Source organism: Lynx canadensis, chromosome A2 (assembly GCF_007474595.2).
Source record: "Lynx canadensis isolate LIC74 chromosome A2, mLynCan4.pri.v2, whole genome shotgun sequence".
Lineage (NCBI taxonomy): Eukaryota > Metazoa > Chordata > Mammalia > Carnivora > Felidae > Lynx > Lynx canadensis.
This window is the reverse complement of record NC_044304.2, coordinates 9,624,567-9,646,583: the sequence shown is the minus strand read 5'-3', so window position 1 is coordinate 9,646,583 and position 22,017 is coordinate 9,624,567. Positions and strand designations below refer to the sequence as shown.

At 59.4% G+C, this 22,017-nt stretch overlaps 1 protein-coding gene across 12 annotated transcripts in view; it reads left to right on the top strand.

Moving 5' to 3' along the window:
• Positions 1-347: 347 nt before the first annotated feature.
• The window catches only part of RFX1 (regulatory factor X1), a 32,055-nt gene continuing 10,385 nt past the window's right edge, over positions 348-22,017 (top strand). The window contains exons 1-10 of one of the 12 annotated variants that reach the window (XM_030301946.1): positions 348-578; positions 7,731-7,785; positions 8,021-8,376; positions 15,088-15,197; positions 15,414-15,497; positions 16,169-16,276; positions 17,244-17,360; positions 18,474-18,569; positions 18,975-19,358; positions 20,176-20,270. In XM_030301946.1, coding sequence (XP_030157806.1) covers positions 8,070-8,376; positions 15,088-15,197; positions 15,414-15,497; positions 16,169-16,276; positions 17,244-17,360; positions 18,474-18,569; positions 18,975-19,358; positions 20,176-20,270 — 1,301 coding nt within the window. In that variant the 5' untranslated portion in view covers positions 348-578; positions 7,731-7,785; positions 8,021-8,069. Of the gene's footprint in view, positions 579-7,030; positions 7,786-8,016; positions 8,377-15,087; positions 15,198-15,413; positions 15,498-16,168; positions 16,277-17,243; positions 17,361-18,473; positions 18,570-18,974; positions 19,359-20,175; positions 20,271-22,017 lie in introns of those variants that run through there. The other 11 variants (XM_030301933.1, XM_030301957.1, XM_030301936.1 and 8 more) reach the window with 11 other exon arrangements.

Sequence of the window (22,017 nt, the reverse complement as noted above, 5' to 3'; positions counted from 1 at the left end):
GTTCCCAGCTGGAGAGCGCGGCAAACCTTTGGAATGGATTGACATCCCTTTAGCTGAACCATAAGGCAGGTTTTACAGCCGCAAGCCAATCCCAACCTCACAGACCCCACCCCTTTATTCTTAGGCCGCTGCTTCCTTGCGGGAGTGACGGGTTCTTCTGCCTTTGAGGGTTCAATTTCCTTTGATGGACATTCACACCGATGAATCAGAGCGCCGAGAAGTCGAGAGGGTGTTGAAAAGCGTGACTTAGGACCAATAGCTTAGCAGCAGGACCTAGCGCCATCCAATCACTTCTCCTGGCGCCGCCAATCACCCGGGACTCCGCCCCCGCTCATGACGTGTGTAGGGTGGGTAGCAACAGTTGCCCCGGTGAGGGAAACGGAGGCGCCATAGCCACGGTAGTCGTGGCGACCAAGCAACCCGGCAACGCGAGTCAACAACAACAACCGCCCGGCCGACCCCCACCCCCACCCCCCCCTGCCCGGCCCGGGGACCCCGGCACGTTCCGTCCCCCTCCCAACATCGCCTCCGAGACCTCTGGAAAGCCCTTCTGCGGACAGAAGTAGGAAGAAGCCGAGGTAACCCGGGCGGCCCTGGGGTGGCGGGCCCGGCCAGGGAGGGCGGCGGGGCCCGGGCGGCGGGTGTCGCTGTAATCATAGTCCGGGGGGAAGGGGCGGGCGGTCAAAATGGCGGCGGCGACTGTCGGGGCCGTGGGGGAGGGGGCCGGGGCCCGGCTGGGGCGACACCACCCGCCCCTGGGGTCCGGGGCCCAGCCCCCGCGAGGGGCGGGCGCTAGCAGGCCGGCGGCGAGTGGAGGTCGGTTGGACGGGGCGGGGGGCTTTTATATGTTGGGAGGCGCGGAGAGGCGGGCCTGGGGAGGCTGGGCCAATGGGAGCGAGGGAGGGGCGAGGCGGGGCGGAGGTGAATGGGCGGGGCCAGGTCGTAAGGTGTGGGCGGGGCCGGCGGGTGCCGGTGGCGGGGGAACCGGGTGGGGCAGTTGCCGCCAGGGCCTTACAGCCTCCCAAAGGGATGGAGAGCCACCTGTGCTGCGTCGCTTTAGAACCCACCCCACCCCAGTCATTCCCAGCACTCCGTGTCTGCCACATCTGAGGCCTCAGTTTTCCATTCTGTAAAGTGGGGAGAATCATTGCCATCGTCCCTTTTCTACATTTCAGCGATTTCTGACTCCTTTCAGGAATTTCTCTAGGCCTCATCTTTGAACTTTTACTGCTATGTGCTATTTTTGAATATGGTTTGATAGAACTGTTAGCTAATCTTGATTTCCACACTGCCGTCTGTTCCTAAATCTCCCTTATTCTCGGAGAGAAAGCAAAGGAAAACAAAGTTTCATGGCGAAACTGTGGGCTAGGAATATGGCTTCAGCCGGAAGGATTGGTTTGCAGAAGTCGAAGCCCATGGCAGGGGAGGAGTGATCTGGGGTGACTGAGGTAGTCGAACAGAAACTTGATTGCTTCTCTGTGCACTGCTCTCTTAGACCTCGTATCGTCCCTGGCCAGAGGACTTGTTTCTGGAGATGGGACGATTTCTAACCTTCTTGCCCATCAAGGTCTGCCTTTCTGGGAATGGGAAGCAAATGGCGCCTGGAGAAGTTTCTTAGATTTCTTAAGCTGCTTCTCTTGGCCAGACACATGTTTTTGTGTCAATCAAGTTGGTGTCAGCTGGGTCACATGTCACTGAGGAGGTACCAGCCTCCAGAGCCACGTGGGCAGGAGCGGCACATCAAGATTAGAGGAAAGGGGAAGTGTTCCATGTTGGTTACAGGAGAATCTGAGCGACTGCTTTGGCGGGCAACAGGATCTACCTGCTTGGGGAAGGATTTATTTTTTTCAGATAGCCAGCTGGGCCAAGTCCACTTTGCTTGTTCTCTGTCTTGCTTTGGAGCTCGGCATCAGCAGAGCTGAGTGGCGGTGTGCAAACTGTAGCCCTTTTCTTTTAAAGTCAATCAACTTCGAGGAAAAGGATCTCAGGCTCTCCTAAGGCTTTCCGTCAAGAATTTGAGACAAGGGGGGAGGGGTGGGGGGGGGTCTCACTTCTCGGGGACTTTTTCTAGACCCGTTCCTCTTTGAGAGGTGACAGGACCCCTTGAAAGTTCAGAAAGGCAGAGATTAATTTTCCGAGCCAGACTGGAAATACCAAGTCGCCAGAAAGGTCATCACCACCTGTTGGAAAGGCAAACTTTGAGCAGAAGGCGATGTTAGCAGTTATCTAGGCTTGTTAACTGCCCCCTCCCCCCCCATAACTTTTACATTTGAAGGGCCCAAGCCCAGAGGGGTCTTGTGACTAGGGTTGAGGGCACTGGTTTAGTTTGCTTGTGGAAGCAATCAGCTGCTTTCTCGCAATCAACTGTCGCTGTGTGCCCTTCGATGAGTTACTGTACTTCTCTAACCTCAGTTTCCTTTTGTCCAAGCGAGGGACAGTGGCCATTGGTAATACTCTTAATCTCATATTCCTGTGTTATGGACCCGATAAAAGAATCCATGTTGAACATCAAATACATAGTAATTGCTCAAACTGTGTTAGCGGCTACCCTTATTATCATGATTGTCCTTTCCTGCTCAGCCCTCCGAATTACACCGCTTGTATTTATTTTTATCATTTTGAATTGGGTGAGAGCCTAGTGGCTTTAAAGGTTGACTCACTTGTTGGGCTGTGTGGGCAGATGACAGAGATGACAGAGATCCCGGGAAGCTGGATACCAGGACTCGTTTCTAGTGGGAAAGTGTTATTCCCCTCGCTCCTGAATAGTCCTTCTCCCGCTTCAGGAGAGCAGCCAAACAGAAAAAATTCTCCTGGGCCTGGGCCCAGACTCAGCCCCAAGGCTTCCAGGAGGCAGCTGGGTGAGCCAGAGATGTGGGTGTCGTGGGAATGGTGTCCCTGGAGCTGAAGTCCTTGCCCTCCCCTCCCCATACACGTCTCAACATCTCGGGGATGGGCCAGGCAGACTTCCCCGGGGATGCAGCCTGCAGATAGCAACGGCACACTGCATGCTCTTCTTGGGCTGGGCAGCCCGTTCTGGACCAGGGGGCATTGCCCAGCCCTGCTGCACAAGCCTGCTGCTGGCAGGCAGAGGCAGGAGGCAGTAACTCTTTCACAAGGTCTCGTCCGTTGGTAGATTCACAGTGACCTTTGACACCCATTAACAGTGTGTTCCTGGCATGTGGACACTCACTTGACAGTAAAAGTTGAGTCCCTACTACGTGCCCGTCAGTGTTCTGGACCCGGAGGTCAGTGATGGGCAAGGCGGGCCAGGTCTCGGCCCTGGGAGAGCTTGCGTTTCTGGTCATGGAAGGAAGAGGAACTATGGATAAGAAAATGGGGGGGGCGGCGCCTGGGTGGCTCAGCCGGCTAAGCGGCTGACTCTTAACTTTGGCTCAGGTCATGATCTCACGGTTCGTGAGTTCGGGCCCCGTATTGGGCTCTGTGCTCACAGAGCAGAGTCTGCTTCGTATCCTCTGTCTCCCCCTTTCTGCCCTTTCCCTGCTCTCGCGCTCTCTCTCTCTCTCTCTCTCTCTCTCTCTCTCAAAAATAAAATAAATGTTTAAAAAAAGAAAAAAGAAGCAAATAAGGAAATAGAGGTCCAGGAAGAAAATAAAACAGGAGTCTGTGCTTCAGAGTACTTGGGGTGGGAGGCACACTTGAGACCCAAGAAGGTGACATATAAGCTGAGACCTGAATGATATGAGGCAGCCAGCAGTGGAGAATGGGAGTAGAGGTGAGGAGAGGATGTCAGTCAGGTGGAAGAGTTGGTGCAAAGGTCCTGAGGCAGGAGGAGGCATGGAACATTCTCGGAGCAAGAGCCAGTTTGACTAGAACATTCAAAGTGAGAAGGAGAGACTTGAGGGGCTAGATGCCTCAAGGCCCCAGAGGTCTTGGGACGGGCTCTGGATTTTATTTAATTTCTGTGATAGGAGCCTTGGAACCTCCTGAATACAAGAGTGACAAGATAGGATTTGTGTTTTCAAAGGATCTTTTTTTTATTTTTTATTTTTTAGACCTTTTTTTTTTTTTTTTTCAACGTTTATTTATTTTTGGGACAGAGAGAGACAGAGCATGAACGGGGGAGGGGCAGAGAGAGAGGGAGACACAGAATCGGAAACAGGCTCCAGGCTCTGAGCCATCAGCCCAGAGCCTGACGCGGGGCTCGAACTCCCGGACCGCGAGATCGTGACCTGGCTGAAGTCGGACGCTTAACCGACTGCGCCACCCAGGCGCCCCATGTGTTTTCAAAGGATCTTAAAGACTATAGAGGCGAGACTGGAGCTAGGAGCCAGTAATGAGAGTGTTGTGGGGGTCTGACAACTGAGATTGGCTGATGAAAGTGGAGAGAAGTGTCCAGCCTTAGGATCTGTTTTGGAGGAATTACAGAGAAGTCTTAAAAACTAACTGGCTATAGAGGATCAAGGAAACGCACATCATGATATTTAAATTCCCTGTTCCCCTGCAAGTTCCCCATTGAAGCCATTCTACGGATGAGGAAAGTGAGCTTTCTTTCCATTTCCTTCGGAGGGCCTTGTCCAAGATATAAACCATCTGGTTGTGGAATCTGGCATCCAGAACAGAGGTCGGCAAACTTTGACTGCCGCCTGGTTTTGTGTGGCCTGTGAACAAAGAATGATTTTTACACTTTTCAGAGATTGGGGGTGAAAAATCAAAAAGGAGAATATTGTGTGGCATGAATAAAATGTCCTGACGTGATAGGATATGAAATTCAAATTTCAGTGTCTATAAATAAAGTTTTATTAGCACATAGCTGCGTTCATTTGTTTACATATTATCTATGGCTGCTTTCACTGCAAGGGCAGAGTTGAGTAGTTGCAATAGAGGCTGCCTGCCCACAGATTGATTGATTCAATGATTGATGCAAACATTCTCCAAAAACAGATACTGACTTTGAAAGATAGATACAGCCATTGGTGACTTTCTTGGCAGTCTCATTGCCAAGGAACAGGTTTGCTGAGTGATTCCCTTGTTCTGTGTGCCCTGCTCTGTAAAGAACGGGGTCTCATGCCGTATAAATATTCGTGACTTATTTCTCTCTAGGGAGCACCTTGCAGAACAGTGCTTAACCTACTCATCCACGAATGGAAAGAAAAGGGCTTCCTGGTCACACAATTGTGGGAAACTTGGGATCCTGTATGGCCCTTCCTGGAGACTGATGGCAATGACAGTTGCCAATAGAGAAGTTGGTTTAACTGTTTCACTAATCTCCCCTTCTTTTAAAAAAAAAAATTAATGTTTATTTATTTTTAAGAGAGACAGAGAGAGAGAGACAGACTCCGAGTGGGGGAGGGGCAGAGAGCGGGAGACACAGAATCTGAAGCAGGCTGTAGGCTCTAAGCTGTCAGCACAGAGCCTGATGCGGGGCTCCAACTCACAAACAGTGAGATCGTGACCTGAGCCGAAGTCAGACACTTCACAGGCTGAGCCACCCAGGCGCCCCTCCCCTCCTCCTTTTCAATTTCGCTGTTCAGCCTTCATTGTCCCTTCCTTCCCCTGCCCCTGAGTGGAAGGAATGAGGCCTTCGGGCTTTGCACCTCAAGGAGGAGAAAGCACCTGCAAGTGTGGAGCTTTTAAAGTTCTTTCCTTGTGGGAGGTACCCCAGGAGCAAGCCGTGCTGGGGCTCAGAAAAGCCCGGGCCAGGGTTTCTCACAGACGTCCCCCAGAGCCACCTGCCTCGAATCATCTGGTGGAGAGTTAGCTCAAACAGCAGACTCTGGGGCCATCCCAGACTCTGGGCAGTGGGGCCCAGGAGCCTGCATTTAACTAGCTCCGTAGGTGATGCTGATGAACAAACACCAGGGTTGGAGTCCCCCTGGGCACCTCTTTCTAAGACCTCTTTCCCCTTCCCCCTCCATCTCTACGTGGCACAGATACTTGTTCAGTGAGAAGGAGAATAGTGTTTTCCACCTCTCAGGGCTTACTGGGTGCTGGGCTTGTCTCGTCGGACCTTTACACCAGCCCTATGCATCGGTGTCCTCCTCATCCCCAGGTACAGATGGGGAAACTGAGGCCCAGCGGAAGGTCAGTAACGTGTTCATGAATTAAGAGACCAGTCAGGGTTCGCGTCGAGGTGGCTCTGACCCCAAACAGACGGACACTGATCAGCAGCCGTGACTCGAGCCCCTGAGCTCGGCCAGAGTTTGGACCTGATGGTGTGAGGAGCCCCCATAAGGCAGCCCCTCTGATGCTGGCACGAAGACTTTGGGAGGGCAGGGGCTGCAGGATGATGACATCTTCTTGCGCGTGGCAGGTGTTTAATCTCTGTGCGTGGGGCTCAGGTGTCCCCATCTGGAAAACAGGGAACACGCTATGTACTGATTGAGAGAAGTAAGTGAGCCCTGCGCCTGGCTCCCGGGGTGGGGCTAGCAGTTAAGAGCACACATCTGGAGCTCAGAGAGACCTGGGTTCAAATCCTCTTCTTACCAGTTGCTGGGTACCCTTGGCGTGGTTTTGCTCATCTGTAAAATGGCCATGGTGGCTCCTCCGTCATGGGGCTGCTGTGCAGAGGTGATCGCAGCCAGGGCTCCTGGGGCTTCCGGTCAACCAAGAGTTGTCCCCACCCCCCCACCCCCCCCCCCACCCCCTGCGTCCTTCCCCTTGCAAATCCCACTCCTCGTCACCAGTGGCCGGAGGGCTGCCTGTTGGCGTGCGATGGCACACAGGTGCTCAAGGGTTAGCACAGGAGAGCCTCTGGTTCAGCGGCCAGCGGGGCCTGGAGTGCCCACGGGTGTCACAGGCGACTACGGGCAGGGCTGTCAAACTCAAATACTTCCCTGGGCTGGCAGGGGCCGCGAAGATACGGGGGCTGGAGCTTCTGTTAACCACCCCAGTGTTTGTTCCGCTGTCCTCAGATGTTCAGGGGCTGGGGATGGCACCCGTTAGTGTGGGCGGCGGCGGCCACCGGGGGAACCGTTTGCCCATCTTCTGGGCTTGGTGAGAGGGAGGTGGGGCTTGCGGGGGTGGGGCTTAGCACTGGGAGGGGCGCGGTCAGCTAGAAGGGACTGGGCTCATCAGGAGGGGCGGGGCGGGTGCCTAGCCCAGTACCTGGGAGCGGGACCCACGACCCCTCAGCAGCCAGAAAGGCTGCCTCTGCCTGGTTGGGCCGGCCCCGTTCTGAGGTCAGCGGTGACTGCTGAGCCTGCCCTGTGGCCGGGGCCTGCTCCCAGCCCGGTGCCCCTAGACTCGGAAGGGCACTCTTCCTGTGATGAGCTCACATCTGCTATGGTAACCCATTACGGTCCATTCAAGGGCCTGAAAGCCTCTGTGGCCACAAGCTGCTCTAAGAGCTTTTTGGACTCAAAAACACTCTTCCCTTGTCTGGCATCCCACTGGGAATGATACCCAGCCAAGAATCCAAGCCCAAATAGCAGGCATGTAGGGAACTGGGGCAGGCTGGCTGCGAGACAGCTTTCCCCACGACCTTACCTTCCAACAATTAGCCAGCTACTCAGGTGCTCAGAGTGCCCAGGACTCAGCCTCAGCCTGCTGTGTGGCCTGGGGCAAGCTCCTTAACCTCTCTGAGCCTCAGCTCCTCATCCGGCAGGAGCAAACCCAAACCCAGGCGTGGTTGTTGCAAAGTTTAAAATGAAATAATGGGGAGAAAGCACTCAGCACATTGCCCAGTCTGCAGGAGCCCTCAGGAGAAGTGTACTATTTGTCTCTGGGTGAGGGCCCAAGACCCCACCCTCCCTCACCCTCCTTTGACACAGGGGTCCCCCAGGCAGCCGAGGCTGGGAAGGAAGAAGGCAGAAGCCCTGGACAGGGGTGAGTGGAAGAAGCGTGGGCCAGCCCCAGTCCATAACCAGTTCCCCTGCAGTGATGGGTTGGTTGTCTCTGGCCACCAGCCTCAGGATTTAATTAAGTTAGCGATGAACCTAACCGTGTCTCTAGGGAGCCAGGAGCTGCCCCTGGTTTCCTCCGCCTGTAGATTAATTCTTGTTTTTCCTTCTTTTTTTTTTTTTTTTTTTTTTTCCCCCCCCTCCCCTTCTTCCCAAGGAAGAAAAGAAAAAAAAAAAGCCTTATTTATTATCATTTCCCCCACTGTTGGCATGGCAACACCAGCGTACGTTACTGAGCTCCAGGCAGCCCCACAACCATCCCAGCCACCACAGGCCCAGCCCCAGCCACCACCGCCGCCAGCAGCGGCGCCCCAGCCCCCCCAGCCGCCTGCCGCCGCGGCTACCCCCCAGCCCCAATATGTCACTGAGTTGCAGAGCCCCCAGCCCCAGGCACAGCCACCAGGCAGCCAGAAGCAGTATGTGACGGAGCTCCCGGCCACCCCCACGCCCTCGCAGCCGGCTGGCGCCCCCACCCCGACCCCGGCGTCCCAGCAGTACATCGTGGTCACCGTCTCTGGTAAGTGGACATGTCCTCGGAGCCGGGGGTGCTCTGAGAACGACTCGGACAGGACTTTGGGGAGCCCTGCATCCTGGATGGAGGGGGGCACAGGGACGCCCTCCCTCTGTCACTGTGCCTGTCAACAGCACGGCAGCTTTCAAACTTGCTGGGGTCCCCGGCGGGGGACGTGGTGGGGGGCATTTCTGGGGAAGGAGGGGTCAGGCCAAGCAACGAGGCTTCTGTGCGCCTGAACTCCTTTCCACCAGGGCGGCCCTTACAGCTGTTTCTGTCTCTGTCCCCAAGTAAACTGCCACTTGAGGAAAGGACTGGGCGGGGGACTTAAAGTTTGCAAACGTCTGTTGGAGACGGAGGGCGAACGGCCTGCCCTCATTTCATGCGAGGCATTCGTGGGGGCACTTTGGGGAGGTCAGCCGGGAGGCCTCCCCAGAGGTGCACCCTTTTTGTTTCTGGCAGGACCCAGGGGCCGAGGGAGGCTGTTGGTTGGGCAGTTTCTTGATCGCGTGGCCAAGGACCCCTGTTTCTCACTGCAGTCTCCCCTGTGGCTCTAGAGAAAGTGGCCGGGAAGCTTGAGTCGTGGTGTCCGTGATTCCTGCCTGGACCATCTTTCCCACGTCCTAGAGATGGGCCCAGCAGGAGGGACTGGGAGCAGAGGGTCAGGACAGGGAGTCACGCCCCTGAGGAGGCAGAGCTCAGACCAGGACTGGGCATCTTCAGTGGTTTCCAGTGTGCACCGAGGGGTGGGGTGGGGGTAGGACAGGGGGAGAATGCCTTGAAGCCCCTCAATCCTTCCAGAATGGAAAGGGAAGGAGGGGGAATCGCAAAGCCATCCTGGGAGGCTGTGGAAGGGGCAGGTCAAGGCCGGGTTTAGGAAGATAGGACAATATAGAGTGATACGTGGCAACTGACATGGCCCCAGGGGACCAGAGCGGATGTAGCCGGAGCCCCAAGCAGCATCCTTTAGGCTCCTGGCAGTGTCGGGGTCTCCAGAGAGGGGTGGGGGTGGGGGCAAGCAGGGGCTCAAAGTGGTGACTCTTTACCACAGGGACTGGCCTGGAGGGATGTCATGTGAGAGCCATGCTGAGAGCACCAGCCATGGACATGGCCAGGGTCCCCAGGTCGCAGATCTCCAGCAGGTTCCCAGCACTGCCCAGTTATCCTGCTGGGTTTTCTCACCAGCATACCCCACCTCCCAACTCTGCGAGAAGCCGACCCTCACCTCCATCATCTCATCTCACTCCTCCCTCCTGATCCCTGACCCTGCTGCCTACCTCACTGGGGACTGGGGACAGGCGCCATCACTTATCAAGAAGGACCCCATCTCCCCTGAGCTGGCCTCACAGCTCTCAGGGTGGGTCTGTGCCCACCAGCTCTGAAAATCCCAGGCCAGCCCCTCCAGGGCCTCGTGGCTCAGTCCCTCTCTTGCACATCTTTCCCACCAGCCTGCAAAAGTGAAACAGCTCCCATTTTAACCAGAAACCCCAGTTCCTGCACCCCTCCAGCTGCTGCCCACGGCTTCACTTCCTTTTAAGTTCAAATTCCTTGAAGGGTTCCCCCTCCCTTCCTTAACTCGTTTTCTCTCCTCTGCTGGCCTGTGCTTTTCCCCCACCCCCCGCCCAGGGCCCCAGGTGGGAGTCGCCCACAGCTCCACCTTGTCTGTCTGCTGGTCTGCTTCCTTGGTCCCTGGGAGCCACCTGACACACTGGTCCCCTTCCTCCCAGAAGCACCCTCCTGCCCTGGTCTCTGCCCACTTCCTGCCTCCCTTCTCAGCCCCCTTTGCTGTTTTCCTCCTCCCGTCCCTTCAGGGTGGCCTTGTCCAGTGTGTCCACTTTCACTCCCACCTCGGTGCTAACAGCACTCCGTGGGCCATGGCCTTGAACCCCAGCCACCTGTGACCCATCCATTCAGGGTTGAACAGGCCTCCCAAGCCAGCATGGCCAGATGGAACTCTGGATGTTTTCCCCTCATCCAGTCCGCCCTCTCCTGAGACTTCCTCGTCCTAATAAATACCACACCCGGGCCCAGGCCAGCCTGGATTCCCGTCCTACCCATCCCTGAGCAAGACCTCTTGGCCCCACCTCCTAAATGCTGCCAGCACCCACCATCTCTCCCACCTCCACGGCCCCCACCCTCATCCAGCCCCTGCCCTCACCCACCACCGTCCACCCCCACAGCGCCCAAGAGGGAGCCTGATGGCAACTATTGATTAATCGCATCACAACTCAGTTCAACCCAGATGATTCGGAGGCAGGTGGCCCTGGGAACCCTCTCTGAGAAACCCTGACCTTGGCTTTCTCACCTGAGGAGAGCCGGCCCCCTGTGGCCTCTCCCACAAGGAAAGGGCTTTCAAAGCTCCGCCCTTCCTGCATCCCCTGCCGACAATTGCCTAGCGTTCCAACTCTAGCTGGGAGATCTGCCAGCCTCCCAGCCCCACCTGGTCCCACCTGCCCCCTCCCACATCTGCTCCAGCCCTACTGGCCTTCCTGCGGCTCTAAAAACCCACAAGGCTCAGTCTGACCTCCAGGTCTTTGCGCTCTCGGCGCCTTCTGCCTGGAGCGCTGCTCATCCCAAACCTTCCCATGGCTTGTCCTCTCTGTTCTGGTGTCTGCTCAGATGCCACCTCCCTGACGCCCACACCTCCCCACCCTCCACGGCTCGCTCCGTCTCCTGACTTTGCTTTATTTTTCTTCTTAACACTCATCGTCACCTGAAGTGATGACGCCCATCCCCTTATCCCTGAGGGCGGGGCTCTGTCCCCTGGGTCTTTGTGGAATGATTGGTGAGCACCCGCGTGAGTGCCAGCCTGACCCATCACAGCCTTCACGTTCGGTCAGCCCTGGGCAGCCGAGAGCAGGCGGGAGGCCTCGCCTGTCACTGCTGGAGGACTTCGCTCAGCATACAGGGCATCTGATTGGCCCTGGACTTCCTGGGTGCTGGTTTTTGCTGCTTTGGGGGTCCAGGGCCCTCAAGGCAAGGGTTTGGAAAGGGCACATGGCTCCAGGCCCTAGGGTACCCCCAACTCCTGGCATGTTCCTCTCTCCCCGCCCCCAGCCTCTCCTGTGCTCCCTGATGCATGCCCAGGGAGCAAGCCCCTGGTGCTTAGAGGTCAGGCCTTTGCTCCCACTCCCCTGGTCCCCCATTATACCGTGGGGGCACTCTATGCTGGTGGGCTGCAGTGAATGGGCCGCGGGGGTGACACTAGGGATTCCTTCTTTGGTCTGTCTTTCACGGTGGTGCTGGGGGCTTTCTGTTCCTCGCTGCTCCCTGTTCCGGTGGCGGGGAGCCCGTCCCCCAGAGGGTTACTGGGTGATGCTTCCTTCGTCTGTTCTGAGGAAGAGGAGGTTGGCTGTACCTTGTCATTCCACTTGCTGCTCCATTGGCCCCTCCCCCATCCCTCGCAGTGATTTCCCAGGGTTCCTCCATGACCCTCTCCTGGGTTAGTGTCTCTTTTCATCTAAGGGTGGCCTCTGGGTCACGTGAGCCCATCCCAGGCGCGGCGGCGGGGGTAGGGGAGGTAACTGACACCAGTCAAGGCTGCGGCAAGGTGCCAGGGGCTCCTTCAGAGCCAGAGCAATCTGAGCTGACCAGGGACCCAGGGGGACGCAGGGAGGAGGCGGGGGGGGGGGGGGGGGGGGGGGGGGCCAGATCCAACCTGGAGCCCAGGCTGGAAGCCCAACTGAGAGCAACACCACACGCCAGACTTTATGGGCTCTGCCCGAAGGTGTCTTTGGAGGTGATGGGAAGGAAACTCGTTTCCCTGCTCAGGACCAGCCCTCTAGATCCATAAGTGCCTGTCCTCACAGGCTGCCAGCCTCTTGCCCGAAACTCGAGGTGGAAGGAGGGCACTGCGGGCCCTGGCTGCCGTGGCAGGAAGGTGAAACTGAGCCGGCCTGCAGGAGACAGGGCTGGGCTGAAGGAGGGTCTGCGGCCAGCCTGTCTTCCCTGCTTAGCTCACACTTGGAGTCCTTGGGAGTCCGGGAAGACCTGTGTCCGAAAGAGAGCTTTACAGACGGGGAAGCCAAGGTCAGGGCAGACGAGGGACCCAGGACCCACAGGCCGCTCCAAGAGCGCCTGACGGAAGTCATTTCAGGATCAAAGGATCGGGAGGGAGAGAGCCAGACTGCCCTGTCTGTCGTCCGTGAGGACGACAGCTTGTCATCAAGCCTCTGGGGCTTCCCTCAGTCTTCCCCCCTCATAGCTCGTGGTCCTGGAGATGTGAGTCGGTCTCAATGGGGAAGTTGCAGGGCCCGGGGAGGAAGTGATGCTCATCAGATTGAGGGACAGGAAACCAGCTGCCACTTCCTGACTATAGACTTGAGGCTGCAGGGCCCTCCCTGGTCTCATGCACATGCCCAGAATGGAGAAAGCAGACAGACAGATGCAGAGGCCCCAACACACACACACACACACACACACACACACACACACACACACACACACGAAGCCCCTCATCCAAATATTAGACTCTGGAATCTCACCTGCTTACTTCATGGTGCAGCCTGGCACCCCCTCCTGGCCTGGCAGATCCGGGGCTCCCAGCCTTGAGGACCATCCCAGACTGTTTCCTGGGGCTTCCCCATCCCCTGGTCTCAGCAGGTCCCCAGGCCTCCCAGCTGCTGAGGGTCCCGCTGAAGGTCCCACTGAAGGCGTTTTCATTGGAGGCCCCGGGCCTAGGAGGTAGCTGGGGCCAGCCCTCCGCTCAGTGGCCCACCATGAACTAGACAAAACCTGTCAGAGGCCTCTTCGGTTGGGTGCCATTCCTTGGGCTGGGCCTGGCTCCCCGTGTCCCACGGACGGCCAGGTGTGCCAGGCCCCTCACGTGACTCAGGGCTTTCTCAGGTTTCTCCCGGGGGCCCATCTCAGTGATGGCTGCCTCCCTCACTGCTCAGGGAAGCCTAAGTGGATACGAGGGAGGACTCTAGCCGGATCTAGGGATTGGTGTCTCCTGGAACTGGCTGCAGAGGCAGCTGGCCAAGCAGGCCTGAGGTTGTCCCAATGTGTGTCCCACGTGTGGCCAATGAGAGGCCTCCCCCAACAACCACCTCCCACATCTGGCCACCACTCCCCCTCCCCCCAATGCATAACACGTTCCTGAGCTCTGCTCCAGACTTGGTCCCTGAGGTTCTCGCTGCTCCCTGGCACTGCCCTTCTGCCCTGGCCAGGCTCTTCTCCCAAGCCTGCGTCCCCACATAGCCAAGGCCCGGTTCCCGATGCTCTGGTCCTTCTGGGGTTCCTGTTGACCGCCCCCCCTCACTGTTTACCACGGCCCTTGGGGTGTCAGCCCAAGCATGACCCGAGACTCTGGATTCTACGCACAATGTGAGGTTTATGTGGGCACAGATCTGGGCCAGCATCCTGTCTTGCCACTTCCCATCTGGGTGACCTTAAGCAGGTCATTTCCTCTTTCCCTGTCGCTTGCCTTATCTAACAACAGGGGTGATAAAAGTTCTTTCTGTCTCCAGCTACCCGGGAAGACTGTAGCGCAACACTTGGGGCACTAGAAGCACTATAGGTACCCCTCCTCCTTGCCCACCACCCTCCAGTCCTGCCAGGGACCCCCCGGGGAGGTGGCACTGGCAGCTTAGCTCCTGGTAGCACTTTGGAGGAAGGCAGGCACATATGCGCCCCACCACCCTACCCTGGCTTCTGGAACTGCTGGGACCAAGCCAGGCCACAGGGAGGGGGCAGGATGGGTGGTATCCTGACTGGGGCGGGGGGCTCCCAGCCAGCATCCCTCAAGGACAGTTGCCCCCCGTGCCCCTCCCCTTCTCAGCTCCCTTGTTAATCACTCAGCGAGATGTGCATGAAACTCGACCTGCGCCTGCCCGATAGCATCTCCGGGTACCAGCCTCCCTCCTGACTTCATAGCAAGGCCCCGGCCCAGAGAAGGCCCTGCTTGGGCCGTGTCTGCTGGGAGGAGAGTGTTTATTCTAAGAGGGCAGCCGGGAGCTCTGCATCCACCGGGAGGGATTAGCTCCCCAAGGTTGTGGGTAGAAAGCTGCCCACGCACCCTGCTGTTCCCAAAGAGGTGGGCAAGGAGTGAGGACCGTGGGGCAGGTTCCCCTGGATGGACGGGGGCAGGGGCAGGGCGGGGACAGGTGGGCACCATGTTCTACGACTGCCTCTTCTCGGCTGCCTGTCAGCGTGAGTACCTGCCTGCCCACCTCCAAGCCCCCCCGCTGCCCCCGCCCCACCGAGGACAGGGAGGCTGGGACAGTGGAGGGGGGGTGGTGCTTGGCCACAGGCTGGCAAGGCCTTCTGAGCTCACTCCTGACCATCTCCCATTCCTGGGAAGCCAAGAGTCCTCTTGAGGAAGGTGGCCCCAGCACCTTGGTCCTTCCAGGGCTGCTGAGACCCTGGGGAAGGGGGTCAGTCACTGGCTGTCCACAAGTCCTATCTGTTGGGGAAAGGGATCCAGCCCTCTGGGCCTGAGCATCACGGCTCCTCAGTCACCCCTCCTGGTCTAGCGTTGGGACGAGGAGGGGTGGGGTGGGATGGGGCTGCTTCTGCATGTCAAGGGCCACAGGTCCTTAAGGCTTATCCCAATGTGCACTGTCAGGGCCTGCCAGGAGACAGGCAGGATCTTGGAGAGACCCCGCTCTGTCAGAGGATCAGCTTCAAGCCACTTCGTCCCCTCCTGATGGGCTCAGGCTCAGGCTCAGGGTTGACAGGGACAGCAGGCGGAGCTGACCCAGTGACCCTTCCTCACAGAAGGCGCCATGCGGGCCAGTGAGACTGTATCAGAAGCCAGCCCGGGCTCCACAGCCAGCCAGACCGGAGTCCCCACTCAGGTGGTTCAGCAGGTGCAGGGCACCCAGCAGGTAGGACGTACTCCCCTCCCCCCCCAGGGGGCAGGGTGGGAGGGCACACGAGAGGGGCATTGGTGACGGTGGCCACAGGTACTTGGCCTCCCCTCCCACCCTGCTGCCAGAGCCATCTGCTCACCTGTTCTTAGCAAGATGTTCGCTTCAGCCACCACCCCCACCCCGCCCTGGGGAAGCCCGCATGGCTCAGGTCCTTACTCCCTGCCCCTACAGCATCTGCTGGTCCAGACAAGCGTGCAGGCCAAGCCGGGCCACGTGTCTCCCCTCCAGCTCACCAACATCTCAGTGCCCCAGCAGGTAAGGCTGCCACACCAGGCCCGGCCTCCCCCTGGGTTGCAGAGCCAGTTCCTGGTGGCCTGCTCGGATGTGCCTTCACCAGCATCAAGGACCTAGGCCCCATCCAGGGGGATGACCGCCGCCTCCGGCCAGTGAGACGGTGGCAGTCAGGGCCCGTTGGGGAAGGAGTTGCTGCAGAGGACATCTTAATAGACAGCCGAGGAGTAGCAGTAAGGAAGGTGGCTTTCAGGCCCGGCCCCGATATCTCAAAGCAGAGAACCCAATGCCAGTTAGGAGCCAAGAGCCCGTAGCCAGCACGGGGACCGTGAGTACATGGTGGCCTGTCCCCCAGAAGGCTGCCGGCGGTGTGATGGGGCTCCGCCCAGAACGGGCGGGCTTCAAGGGTGAGAGCATATTGCGCATGGCCTGTGGAGCCGGGCTCCCTAGACGTCAACCCTGGCTCGGCCACTTACCGGTTCCAGGGCCTCAGGCGAGCGCTTTCGCCGTCCCAAGCCTCGCTGTCACCCTGTGTGCGGTGGGGGTAGTAACAGTGCTGCCCGGGGGCCGTCGGGGCAGTTTTGTGAGCTGACGGGTGAGCACCACCAGGACATCGCCTGGTGTGGCGCAGATGCTCGCGGGAACCGGACGGGCTGTTGTGAGTGAACTGTGGTCCTTTTTCCTCCTGGTTCTAGGCTCTCCCCACGCAGCGTCTGGTGGTGCAGAGCACGGCCCCAGGCGGCAAGGGTGGCCAGGTTTCCCTGACAGTGCATGGCACCCAGCAGGTGCACTCGCCTCCTGAGGTAGGTGGTGGCCCCATCAGTTGCCCTCTCTGTACCTCTCTCCCCGGGTTGGGCATGTACCCCCAGAGTATACTTGGAGGGGTCCCTGCGCCCCCAAGCCCACTCGCTCCTCCAAAGTCCTTATTGAGCCTGGGTCGGGTGGCTTGGCTGCCTGACTCGTGGCCCTGCCAGCTCTGAGCTGCTTCCCACCCCAGGCTGAGATGGGCCTCGCAGCTCCACATCAGGACCCCGCGTCCCAGGAAGCAAAGCGGGTCCCCCTGCGCCCCTCAGGGCTGGTAGAGGCTCTTCCCCAGACTACAGGGTGGATTCTGGGGACCCCCTAAGCACTAATGAGTGTGTTGGAGGCAGGCAGACCACGGGTGGCTGGGAGCATAGGTGGCAGCATCAGGAGCTTGGGGTCAGACCCCCAGCTCAGCCATTTTTCCTGGGGGACTCTGGCCAGGCCCCTGGAGCCTCCTGAGCCCAGTGTTTTCTGTGTAAAACAGCTAATAATACCAAGTGCCGTCAGCTCCGTGTGGCCACAGCATGGCCCAGAGCTAACAGGGACTCTGTCACCAATCTGCCTGGGGTCAGTGCCCGGTGCCACCACTCAGCTGTGTGGCCTTGGGACATCCCTTCCCATCTGGAAAGTGGGGCTTGCCTCACCTACCCCTCCTCACCTCAAGGCGGCAGTCCCTCTGATTTCGGAGGCATAGGTGTCCTCTGAGCTGAGGCCATCTGGGCTGCAGAGGGTGGGTCCCCCCACCAGCACCTCTGAGCCGAACCCCTAGCCTTGCCTGGGAGTGAGCGGGGCTACGGCAGGGACTAGGCATTTGGATTCATGAAACGCGGCCAGTTACCGGCCTAGGAGACTGAGACCTCTGTAGACTGCCACCCTCCCCAAGTAGCTCTTGGGACAGCCCTCCTGAGAAGGGTTTTCCAGGGCCTGGGTGCCCAGACTACGCTCCCGTGTCTCCTTCCCTCGCAGCGGTCGCCGGGGCAGGCAAACAGCTCCTCCAGCAAGACGGCTGGGGCCCCCGCGGGTGCAGTGCCGCAGCAGCTGCAGGTCTGTGGCGTTCAGCAGAGTGTCCCCGTCACCCAAGAGGTGCCAGGCCAAGGCGGGCGGTGGCTGGGGCAGGGGGTCCTGGCCAGGCAGCCTCTGCGGCCTCCTTGGCTGTCTGTGAGAGCTGCGGTCGGGAAGGTCTGTGGGAGCCAAGCAGGTAGGGGTGCATCCTCAGCCGGCCCCCGGGGGCCTCTGGCAAGCACCTCGGCTCTCCTTCAGACTCGGCATCCTTATCTGCATAATGGCTTCTGCCCTGGGAGTCTGGGGGCAGGGTGGCCGGGGTTGCTGGGGGATGAGATGTGGTCCTCACAGGTGGCACCTAACACTGAATGGGCGCTGGAAACAACTTTGAGAAACAACCTTGCCTCTTTGGGCCCACTCGCCGGGAGGAAGCCCCGAGGCCAAGTCCAGGCTTACCCCTAAGGAGCTCAGGGAGAGGCCCAGCCTCCAAATGCACGGCCAGCCTTTGGGAGGAGGCTATGCTCTGAGCTGCTGGAGCAGGTTAAGTGGCAAGGGTCGTCTGCCATCTGGTTGTGGGGGACCTCACGTTGTGGGGTCCCAAACCCCTCGCAAAACCAGATGAAAGGCACAGACCTCCCCCAGAGGAAAAGCAGAAACCCCATCCCGAAGGATTCGCAGATGTCCTGCCGAGCACCACGCACCCTCTGAACCTCCAGGCCTGGGTCCGAGTCCTAATCCACCACTCGGCACCCCACCCCACCCCACCCCCAGCCTCTGCCCCTCGCTCTGTGCCCTGAGGGCGATGTCAGTATTCCTGCGGTAGCATGAAAGTAAGGAGGAGGAGGCATGGCGGATGTGGGGGTGTGCGATAACTCATGTCCAGAGTAGGGGTGGGTGGCAAGGACTCCCGCAGTCAGTCCCAAGTTCAACTTCAGTTCTGCCACTTCCTGTCAGCCTCACTTTGATGAGCCTCTGTTCACGCCTCTAACTGAACGCCCGGGGTCAATGTGGTCCTGAATCTCAAAGGCACTTGGTGCAGGGCCGGCAGGGAAGAGCTGGAGAATGGTGGCCTCTTTCTCACCGGGCTGCTGTGAGGCTTACAGGAGTTCATGTGGGCATGGGGTGGGTGCTCAGGGATGGGTGGGCCTTTGGTCGCCACGGTTACCACAGTCTGACTTGCCTTTTCCATCCCAGAGGTCCGTGGTCCAAGCCACTCCACAGGCGCCCAAAGCCGGCCCCGTGCAGCAACTTACGGTGCAGGGGCTCCAGCCAGTTCACGTGGCTCAAGAGGTGCGTGTCTTCTCCACTTACCTCTGGGCAAACTGGGACTGGGGAGGCCCCGGGCTGGGGAGGGGTGGGTGCGGGCCCATCAGGCTGCAGGGAGGGAATGGGGCGGGGCGGGGGGCTCGGGGGCGGGGGGAGGGCCGGGGCGGGGGGGGGGGGGGGCGGAGTTCCTCAAGGGCTTGGGCTGTGGGCCGTAGACTCTGTCTTGGAGCCTCCCCTCTCCCCGGCACCTGGCGGTTCAAGGGCCCAGGTTTTGCTAAGAGAGATCTGGATTCTCCCCTCCCTGAGGCACCGGGCGGGATCTTCTGTGGGGTTGCCGCGTGGGCTCAGCGACCCGGTGGGCGGCGGAGGCCTAGAGCCCCGCCCGCGGCCGCTCCCGGTGACCCCCCAGTGTCTCTGTTTGTCCTCCAGAGCTCAGGCAGTCAGTTTCCCGCTAGGAAGGCAGAGCAGCAGGAGCCCCGGCCCACGCCGCCGCCGGAGCCGCCGCCCCGGCCACCCACGCCCGGGCCCCGGCCGAGCGCGCTGGCCCCGGAGCCGCCGCCGCTCCCGCCCGCGTGCAGGGGCGAGGTCCGGCAGCTAGGCAGCCCCCAGCCGCCGCCGCCCCATTACGAGCCGGGCGCCGAGCAGTGGGTGGAGCTGGTGGGCGTGATGCCCCCGCACCTGCTCCTGCCGCAGCAGAAAGTGGTCTTCGAGCCACTGCCCGGGCTCCCGGCCCGAGCCAGCCCCGACCAGAGGGTCAGGATCCAGAGAGTCCCCCAGGTGCTAGTGTTCGGCACGGCCGCCACGGCCCTCAAAGTAGGTGGCCGACGCACGGGCGGGGGGCATCGGGCGGGCGGGGGCGGGATCCGCCGGCCCCGGGCCGGCGCCCGGCCCCAGGCTGCCCGCCTGGCCCTGCTGGCCCTGAAGACCCCACCTCCGCCCGGCCAGCGTGGGGACCCACCTCCGACCCCACCCCCACCCCCACCCCCAAGACTGGCGGTCCCAGGTCCCAGGCTCCACTCCAACAGACGGGCGGGGGGTGGGGGTGGGGAATTCAGGCCCCGCCCCCCAAACCTTGTCAGTAATTCCAGGTTGTGTCCCGCCAACCGGAGCCCCACCCCTGGCCTCTGGCTCCTCCCCTGACATCCTATACTTAGCTTCCAGGCCCCGCCCCTACAGACGGGGATCCTTCCCTTGATGCAGGCTCCACCCCTGAGGCCCTGTTTGTATGTGGTTTTCAGGCTCCAGCTTTGGCTTTAGCTCTAGTGACAGCCTTGTCCCAGTGCTTGGCTCTACTTGTGGGGTCCAGCTTTCACGCTCAGAGTAGGACTCCGGGGTCTCCTCAGCCCGCCTCACGTCAGGCCCCATGCTTGCCGTCCGTAGCCTAAGCACAGAGTCCTGGCTTCTGACACAGCTCCACCCGATTCCCAGCCCTGACCAAGGCCACAACCCCTGGGCCTCTGACCCCTGGCCCTGTCCAGGATGTGTTCAGAAAGTCCAGAAATGCAGCCTCCCCGCCGGGGAGCCAGGTGTCCTTGCGAGCTTGGACAGCTACCAGCCCTTTAGAGACAGAGACAGAGGCAGAGGAACCGCCCCACCCCTGACCTCCTGTGTGCCCTTCCTCCCACACCAGGTGCAGCAGCTCCAGCAGGTGCCCGTCCCACACGTGTACTCCAGCCAAGTGCAGTATGTGGAGGGTGGTGACGCCAGCTACACGGCCAGTGCCATGTGAGTGGGCGCGGGGGGGGGGGGGGGGGGGGGCCTAGGTCGGCTCAGGACCCTGCTGGGACTTGAGGCCTGAGAGTCCCTGCCCCTAGCCGACCAGCCAGCCTTCAAGGCCTCAGGTGACAGGTGATAGGTGCTTCCCCAGGATAACCAGCAGCCATCAGGCAGGGGCAAAGCAGAGGGGGCCCTCGCAGGTTGGGAAAGGCATCCCAGTATAACTTAAGACCTTGGGGTCAGATGAGCCTGGTTTTTAGAAAAGAAAAAAAGAAACTTTAATTTTTATAAGACAAACTTTCTGAATTAGTAGGGAATGTTAAAGAAAAAGAAATCTTCCCTGTTGACCCCCAAGCTTGCTCCAAAGGCAGTGCTGTGACCAGTTTCTTTGTTTCCTCCTAGAGACACCCTGAGAATAGAAACTAGCCCCTTTTTTGTTCAGAAACAGGCAGAATGTTCTGTCCTTTATTTCTTCCCAGTTGTGTGTCTCAAAGCTCTTCCCTGTTTCTCTGACCGGGTCCTAGTCACCCTGTTTAATGGCTGCATAATACTCCACGGTGCAGACATAGCGTGAACGTCGTAGCCAGTGCCGTCAGCCAGTGCAGACGCTTGGGGGCCCTCCTCTCCCTGCTGTCGCGTGCCCTGCAGCATTATCAGCACCTGCCACGTCAGGCACATGCCATGCCCGAGGCCTGCCCGAGCCTCCGCTCTGGCTCACTGTTGTCCGGGAGACCCCTCACACCACCTTCGCTCTCTCCTCCTTCACAGTAATAGTTCCAGGATCACGGTGATTGTCGGTTTAATTGTCGGAAGCTTCATTCGGTTTTCTTTGCATTGTGTCTGACCTTTTTTCTTACATCCCCCACCCACCTGTCCCATAAGGGCGTGATGCTGGGGATTAGCTCATAGAGCAACTCAGTCCCTGGATCGTGGTGCTGTGGCCTATCCCAGGGGGCTTGACCCTGGCACCTGAGTCATGGTCGACGGCCTCCAGCTACCTCATAGTTCCGTTGACTTATTTCCCATGCTGCCACTCTCTGAGCCACGCAATTAACCAGAGTGGGTAGGGACCATACAGGGCATTCCGGAAAGAAGAGTGGCCCCCATAAGGCCCCCAGAAAGTAGAACTGAGGCACAAGCCCAGGCCTTGTGGTGCCGGGCTGGCTCCTTCTGCCTCCCCTGGTAGTGTCTGTCCTTGCTTCTGTTTGAATTCTCCCCTCCGTGGTTATCGCGTGTGGGATCACACGTAGCCCGTCACTGCCATCGGATTCTGGTGAAATTGTTAGTAGCACTGTGTCCCCTGTCTGTCTCTTGCAGTGGATTTTAACTGGCTTCCCAGCCCTTTGCCAGCCTGGACCCCCTCCCTGGCCAAAGCCACAGTCCCTGCACCTCTGGCTCTGGCTCTGTCCAGAGACGCACACGTTCATTCAATCATGCAGCAAATTGCTGCCAGAGCACCATTTTTCGAGCACGTGTGGCTCCAGATGTGGGGTGGGGTGGGGTGCTGGGCTGGGCTGGCTGTGGTCCCTGCCTGGGGATGGGGTGGAGGGCACTTGCTGGTGCCACCCAGTGCCACTTCAGTAGACGTGGACCAGGATGCCGCAGTCAAGAGCTGCCTCTTGGTGTCCAACAGGTAGGGCGCCCGCTTCGGGTGACCAGCCTCCCCCCCCCTCCCCTCCCCCCTTGCCCCTCCCCCCGCCTTCTCCTTGCCGCCCTGGAGGCCTGCAAGTCTCCTTCCCCAGCTTCCTTCAGGAGC